At 43.8% G+C, this 8,122-nt stretch overlaps 1 protein-coding gene across 1 annotated transcript; it reads right to left on the bottom strand.

Moving 5' to 3' along the window:
• Nucleotides 1–5,051: 5,051 nt before the first annotated feature.
• On the bottom strand, nt 5,052–5,605 carry Spty2d1os (SPTY2D1 opposite strand). The gene is made up of 2 exons (XM_027410563.2): nt 5,537–5,605; nt 5,052–5,147 (listed from the first exon to the last, which is right to left on the bottom strand). Exons 1-2 carry the CDS (start codon nt 5,603–5,605, stop codon nt 5,052–5,054), a joined length of 165 nt encoding a protein of 54 aa, XP_027266364.1.
• Nucleotides 5,606–8,122: the final 2,517 nt, after the last annotated feature.

The following is an 8,122-nucleotide window of genomic DNA, read 5'->3' as shown; positions in this document are numbered from 1 at the left end:
GTGCACTCACAGGGTGGATGGATGGATGGTGATAATGAAAAAATGAGACCTCAGGAATGCACATGAGGCTAGTGGACACACCCATGCATACAGAGAAGGTAGATAATTTGACCCACTGCAGTGTGCTGAGTCTAGGTCACATAAGTACTAATAGTGTCTAGAGTCCTAAACTAAGAACTGCATTTGTGGATTTTGGATTCATTTTCCTTTCCATGGGAAGGGTAATCTTAGGGGCTAAGGCAATGGAATGATGTAAAGTGTTTGCCAACAAATGAGTTCAGAGTTCGCAGCCCCACATAAAACGGAGGCACGGGGGCATACATCTGTGACTCCAACAGTTGGCATTGCAAAGATGGGTGGATTCCATGGCAAATTCCAGGTTCAGTGGGAGACTGTCTTTAAAAAGGTGAAAGATGTTAGGAGACAGCAGACACTGACCTTTGGTCTCCGTGCAGGTGAGCACACAAATCCACAGCATAACTCTTGATGCAGAACCTCTTAACAAATGGTAAGAATACCAAATACCTAAGTGTTTTCTGTGTAAAATACAGATCTGCTTTGCTGGGCACATGTGTTCTCTTGAACAGTGGAATCATCAGTCACCAAAATACTTTTCCCCTCTTCACCTCCCCACCACCACCTCACTCATCTCATATTAGAGGGAATAAGATCCCAGAGCTCAGATTCCTTTTCTATTAACTGCTTATCTTATGCTTAGGCTCCTATCCCTAGACTCAAATTCACTGCATCGTGTTGAGAGCTGAAGTTAGGTTTGTTTCTACATATGTTGTATTTAAAAGGTTCATCAGAGGTTTGGAGAGATGGCTCAGTTTAAGAGCACAAACAACCCAAGAGCTCTTGTAAAGGACCTAAATCCATTCCCTGCATCCACGTTGGGTAGCTCACAACCACCTATAACAAACTCCAGGGGTATCAGAGGCCTCTGGCCTCTAAGGGCACTTGCATTGCAAGGCATAGACCTACACATATACCTATAATTAAAAATGATAAAAATCAACCTTTTAAAAGGATCATTGGACAACTTTGCTTTTCAGGTGAGGGAGACACTTAGCCAGTGAGACCGTTCTTGATTGACCATCGCCTTAGCATTTAAGGCATAGGTGTTCCTAGAGAAAGCATGCATCTGCATTTCTACTGTGTCCAGGTCTGCGCTGGCAAGACACCTGAGCCTCTTAGCTTCTCTTTGGTCACTTTAAAATGAAGCAATACCCAGCTTCAGCAGGTTTGGGTGAGGATTAAAATACTTCTTTAAGGATGTGAGGTGGTGGCACATGCCTTTAATCCCAGCACCTGGGAGGCAGAGGCTGGTGGATTATTTCAGTGAGTTAGAGGCCAGCCTGGTCTACAAAGCTAGTTCTAGGACACCCATGACTGTTACACAGAGAAACCCTGCTTAAAAAAAAAAAAAAAAAAAAAAAAAAAAAAAAAAAAAAAACACTAACATTTCTCCTCTATTTAAATGAACACACCCATGGGGCAATTTTTACTTTTGAATTCTGGATTTGGGAATTGGGTCTAAAAATCATTATTACCCAAAGGGGATGATTTAAAAAAGGTGTCTCCACCTTAGACACTTCGACAAATAGGACCTGTTCATCACCCATTCACTCTCACCTACCAACTCACCCTCTATCTCTGTGAGGAGAATATTGTCTTTGTTCATCTTAAAAAGTGTGGTAACTACACAGAATATGACAAAATAATGTGCGATTACTTTATGTGAAACCTACAACAGGAACTGTGCAGTTGGGTGGTCTTCACAGCTGCATGACTTCACCAGGGTCATCTTTGCTTCCTTCCAAAGGGGTCTGGGAAGGAAAAAAAAAGCACATGTCAGGAGGCTGTAGCGTTGCTAGGGTGTAGGCCTAAGGCAGTTGCCCAGTGAAGGAGGAGCCTGTCTAATCCTGTTACCCCAAACCTCTGATGCTTGCCACCAGGAAGTGCTCAGCACTGTGGGGACTAACAGTGCAGAGATGTCTGCCACCAGAACCCCACTTTGGGTTGGTTCACAGAAGTGGGTGTAGGAAATAATATTGAAGGCTAAACATTTTTAAATGTCTTGTCAGCATTACAGAGATAAGCTTTGACCCTTGGCCACAAATACTCTCAACCTCCAGTCTTTAAAAAATAATGTATGTGTATGAAAGCACATGAGACGCGGCAGGAGGCCCCTGGGTCTGATCTGCAGCACCACATATAACCTCAGCAGTCAGGAGGTGGAGGCAGGAGAACCAAGATAGCCTTGGTTGTATTGCTAGCTCAAGACCACTCTAGGCTGAGTAAGAAATCTGGTCTTTAAAAGTACATGAAAGAAACCAGGGAAGCTCCCAGTTCTGAGTAGCTAACAGTAGAAGCAGATAAACTATGGGAACTTTTCCTCAAATACTAAAGAGAATACAAGTTACTAGGGTTAGATTTTCATACTTCCTGTGTTAATGCCAGGGATTCTTTGGCAGTAAAGAAGTCAAAAATACACTTACCCCTCCTGGGGGATATTTATATCCCTTCCACATCGTTCCTGCAATGAGAACCATCCATAAGACAACGATCATTGTGGGCCTTGGCTGCTGGTGGTAGGGAGTGGTTATTGGAAGTCCTGGTTCTATTCGCAGAGTCTTGGGAATCTGGCTTCATTCCACACCAGATGGTGCATGGCCTAGCATGGCAGCTCCTGACTGGTGAACTTGGTGACTGTGGTCTAGTCTAAACTAAAATGGCCATTTTGGGAGGCAAAACTCAGACAATTATGACATCAGTTCCTGTGACACTGAGGCCTCAGGGTGAGAGCACCAATGGGTTAGCCAGGTCATAGGTACATGTTTTTGGATGAAAGAAACCTCAAGAGGGGGTGCTCTCACACCTCTGTTTAGAACCTTAATAAGCCATTACATGATAAGATATGTATTGGCTTAAACTAAGCAAGGGCATAAAAAGGCTTGTGAATAACACATCAAAAACACCTGCATTTTGGGGGGAATTAATGAACTTGGTGGACAACAGCAAGTTACCTAAAGAGGAAAATCTTGCATTTTGTAAAATGGCAATCCAGCCCTCATGCCGGCTAAACCTCCTAGAACCTCCCTGGGAAAGGACCAGAAGGCTGCTTATGATGCTCTTTGACAGCTGGGGAAACAAGCACAAAATAATTTCAGTGGCTTACATTCTGTGGCAATGGCTTGGCTAAACAAGTGTCTCTTCTACCTTATCCACACAATGTGACAGCTTTGAACCAGTAAGGCTGAAGGAGAACTAAAAGCCAGCTCTCATTTCCTTACTACACCCAGGGCTAGGGCTGCCATCCCCTGCCTTCTGCAGTGTTTTCCCCAAATCCTTCAGCTCTTGAGCCAGCAAATTAAGAGTACCAAGAGAACCCAGGTAGTGGATGGTGCACGCCTTTAATCCCAGCACTCAGGAGGCAGAAGCAGGTGGATCTCTGAGTTTGAGGCCAGCCTCGTATTCAAAGTGAATTCTAGGACAGCCAGGGCTACAGAGTTCCGGAAGCCCAGGAAAAGGTTTGCTGAAAGGGTATCACCCTCTGTATCCAGTGGGAGGAGTGTGAGATGTTCAGAGGTCTGGCTTGCGCGCGCACGCACACACACACACACACACACACACACACACACACACACTAAGATGGTTGTATAGTATTGTGTGTACCCAAGGGGCCCCTGTCACCAATCAATGCTTGCTGACAGGTTCGAATTTCACTTAAATTTGTAGTTTACTAATATTCAAGCTTTGCATTAAACACCTTACATGGATTCCCAAATGTGATATTCACAAAAATTAGTAAAAGGCTGAAAATATTTCCCATTTTACCAATGATGAAACTGACCTTCAGAGGATTTAAACCTCTCAAGTTCACACAGTAAGCTGCAAAGTTATGTCTTGATCTCAAGTTTATGTCAACTCTAGTTTTACAGATCTCCAGATGGGGCATTACAAGTGCTCATCTTGAAATTCATGTGAGATAGTTATTGATGACCATGCTAACTAAGCTGATTAAATGCATATGTATCTTTTTATTAAGGCCATACCAAGAATGGGCTTATGCCTCCAAAATGTCTCTTAGTGCCCCAGCTCCAGTGCACAGCTCTTCTAAAGACAAAAGCCACAATTACATCAGTTGGGGGTGGTCACATCAGTGAAGGATTTGGGGTGGCCTAGTAACATCTATTCTCTTGTAAAACTCAGCATGTTTTCAAGATACCACATGATATTATCTTTGATTTACACTTTCTTTTAATTATTTCAGTTTTATGTTTTAGCTTGTACAAACATTAATCATTCTGGTTAGTATGTCTGGATCACTGTCAGGATCACACAAAAGTGTTGCCAGACACGTATGTTACAGCTGTTCTGGGGTAGAAGGCTGAGAATTGTCTAAGCAGGCACAAAATAATGTTATGACAAGATGGCATTGCCTTAGTCATTTCAATCTGAGCCATGTATGATAGCACATGACTGTAACCCTAACACTCAGGAGTCAGAGGCAGGTGGATCTCTGTGTTCCAGTTTGAGGCTAGCCTGATCTACGTAGTAGGCTCCAGGGCAGCTAGGGCTACATAGTGAGTCCTTGTCTCAAAAAAAGGAAAAAGAAAAGGTTCTACTTAGGAAGAGAAATGAGATGAGGGAGGAAAATGAGAGTAAAGAGGAGGAATACTACGATCAAAGTCTGCTTGCTATACACATGGATATACAGACCCTTTTAATATAATTGTTACATATATGTGTATGATAAAATATTTTATACAATTAACATATGCTAATATAAAACTGTGAAAAATGGAATAATATATAGAATTTGTACAGAAGAAACCCTCTGAGGGCATGGTTATTGACAGGCAATTGATTCTCAGCCTGCTTTCCACAGCAGTACCCGCCCCCCAGTTCTCTCCTCTAACATCTCACGCTGTTCCAACCCCTTCACAGTTTGCCTGTTTCCCAGAAAGATAAAATTTCCCCGAAGACTGCAGAGTGTTGGAGCATTCTGTGGACAGGGACCCAGCCTAACAGACCTGACCACCCACTCACAGCAGCAGCAGCTCCTCCTCCAAGGCTTGGCTCCTTCGGCGTGCCTTGTTCTCCCATACAGGCAACCTCTCTTTCCACTTTAGAGTTGGAGGCTGGGTCAGAAAGAAAATTAGAGGTAGACATGGAGGGATTGCTCAAAGAACGCCCCCCCTGCCAAAATCAATGTCCCCCAATAGAAACTCCTCATCTACTTGACTTGAAACTCTGCAGTTAGGCACTGTGACCAGCAGAACTATAAAATGTTGTTGAAAAAGAACTGTAAAAATGCCACAAAGCCTGGATACAAGTGACATTAAGCAAGCAGGCAGAGGGAATATTAAACCCTCCAAAGAAGGATGCCCCATTGGGATGAGAAGATACTGTCACATCCTGACTTCCAGTTGGTAAAAACCCTCAACTACCTTTTCCTGTTTGGTCAGAAATCTCAGATGGGAACATGAGGCTGAGCCAGAGGTAGCAGGGAAACAAGGTTTGTGCTTACCATCGCCTCTGGAAATGTACCCATGTAGGATGCAAGCCCAACAAAAAGCATCCAGCCCAGCACGATCATCACCAAAAGAAAAATAATTTCTGAGCTACAATCACACGGTGAGAGACTGTTCTCCAAGATCTTGACAAAGGAGCGAACTCATGAAACCTTCAGTAGATAGACGTGTCGCATATTAGTTCCATTCTTTGGTTCCAAAGGATCCAAGACTCTCTAATGAAGAAGTTGGAGTCTGGGAAGGCATTGTGACATCATTGGTCATGGGGCTTGGATTCAATATGACATAAATACTTCCCCCAGACAGTACCTCAGCACTGTAAATTCGTGTACATTACTGCATAGCGCTACCACAAGGTAGGTCTGATAGTTACAAACCCACTCCACTAGTGAGAAAATCAAAGTTCAGAAAGCCCAAATGACTTACACCAGGGGGCACCAGGGTACTGATGTGAGAACAGATTTGAAAAAGGCATGCCACTATGACAGCTGCTAAGGAAACAAACTGAGGTCTAGGAAAATGGTACATCTATTTTGTTTTATTTTATTTTACTTTATTTTGAGACAGGGCCTCATGTATTCCGGGCTGTCCTCAAACTTGCTATATAGCTGACACTGTCCTTGAACCCATATTCCATTTCTTCCTCCTACCTCTATTTTTATTCCTACAGGATCTTTCCTCCTGTCTTTAAGATGGGGTCCCTTTAAGAGGAGGGATACTTCCTTAAATCACTTTGTACTTACATTCTTTTTTATTTTTATTTTATTTTTGTTTTTTTTTCCAGTTTCCTCTATAGTTTATTGTCATAGCAGAAGTGGGAGACAGGAAGGTCACGCTCTACACAAAACAGTATGGTCAGAGCCCGAGGTAGCCCTTCCCACTCCTGTGCCCCAGGGGTCCAGAAGGAGAGTCTCAGACTCGCTACTCAGTGACAGGGTGCGGGAAGGGGGACCGACTGCCATCGATGGAGGCTGCACTGGTCAGAGACCGAGATAGGCGAGTCATGCAGGATGAGGCCATGTAGCCCATGCCTTGCAGGAAGTACTTGAAAGCCTCAGGCAGCTTGCCTGGCTGAGTCAGCTGCGGCTGACCTCCAGAATCAGCCGTTTTGAGGAAGAAGGTCTGTGTGGGATCCAGTTTTGAGTTACATTCCACCACAGCATCTTCATGAGGTGCTTGGTCTCCTACCACCAGCGTCACAGGGCACCTAGAGGATCAGGGAGAAGGCAGAGAGCCCTGCACTTCCTTACCCACCACTTCCCAGGACAGCAGCTAGAGAAATGCCTGGCTCCAAGGAGGAACCAGCCTCCTTCTCCTGCTGACTCAGCAAGAGGCCCAAAAGGGTGTACTTACATTCTTCAACACCCATGGTCAGTTCTCCACCTGTCCTCTTTTCTAGGTTATCAAAAGTCAGAGAAGTCTCTGTCCTTTTCTCAAGAAAGCCTCCAGTTGACACAATGGTTCTCTTCCAGCTGTCCTGTGGTCAATTTCCTTTTATGCTCAAACTTCCTAGAAGAATGGTCTACACCCAAATCTCTTCTTTACAGTTTACAGCTTTTCCCATGTGTTTCATTCTGATCTAGCCCCTAGTTTGGAATTCAGATGCTCACTCAGATCATCAAAGATCTCATTTTTGGCAAGTATAGCAACACATTTTGTTATGTCTGACCTCCATGTACACACTCTACCATAGTTCTTCTACACACATGCCACTCCATGTATACAGAAAGACACAGAAGGTCTTCTCCCTATGTTGTTTTGCTAAAGATGATCATACTTCACACTCGGCTGAGAAACTTGCTCTCCCCCAAAGCAATACACTCAAGTCATTAAAATGAGCCTTACAAAACCATGTGTGCCATGTAATCCCAGCACTAGGGAGGTTAAGGCAGAATAATTGCTGTGAGTTTCAGACCAGCATGGCTACTTAGTAAATTCTCTTCCAGTTAGAGATCCAAAGTAAACATCAAAACCTACACTTTCTATTTTAAAGGCAAGTTCTGTGTAGCCCTGGCTGCCCTGAAGCTCAGAGATCCATCTGCCTCTGCCTTCTGAGTTCTGGGGTTAAAGGCATGCATTACCATGTCTAGCTTTTCTTCTTCTTCTTCTTCTTCTTCTTCTTCTTCTTCTTCTTCTTCTTCTTCTTCTTCTTCTTCTTCTTCTTCTTCTTCATTTGTTTGTTTTTTGAGGGTTTCTGTGTGTAGCCCTTGCTATCCTGGAACTTGCTTTATAGAACAGGCTGTCCTTGAACTCACAGAGATCTGCCTGCCTCTGCCTCCCGAGTGCTGGGATTAAAGACATGCACCACCACCTTTATTATTATGTCTGTCTTTCATATTTCTCCAGATAATTTTTTTTTTTTTTGGTTTTTCGAGACAGTGTTTCTCTGTGGCTTTGGAGGCTGTCCTGGAACTAGCTCTTGTAGACCAGGCTGGTCTCGAACTCACAGAGATCCACCTACCTCTGCCTCCTGAGTGCTGGGATTAAAGGCATGCGCCACCAACGCCCGGCTCTCCAGATAATTTTTAACTTTTCTTTTTCTTCATTTCATTTTATACATGTTGGTGTTTTGCCTGCATGTC

This window comes from Cricetulus griseus, chromosome 3, assembly GCF_003668045.3.
Source record: "Cricetulus griseus strain 17A/GY chromosome 3, alternate assembly CriGri-PICRH-1.0, whole genome shotgun sequence".
Classification (NCBI taxonomy): domain Eukaryota; kingdom Metazoa; phylum Chordata; class Mammalia; order Rodentia; family Cricetidae; genus Cricetulus; species Cricetulus griseus.
This window is presented reverse-complemented; position numbering and strand designations above follow the sequence as displayed.

Coding starts and splice junctions, on each gene's coding strand:
- Spty2d1os (XM_027410563.2), bottom strand. CDS start 5,605: ATGATCGTGCTGGGCTGGATGCTTTTTGTTGGGCTTGCATCCTACATG. Junction 5,148..5,536: donor GTACATTTCCAGAGGCGATG/GTAAGCACAAAC, acceptor TTTCTGACCCAG/CCTCCAACTCTAAAGTGGAA.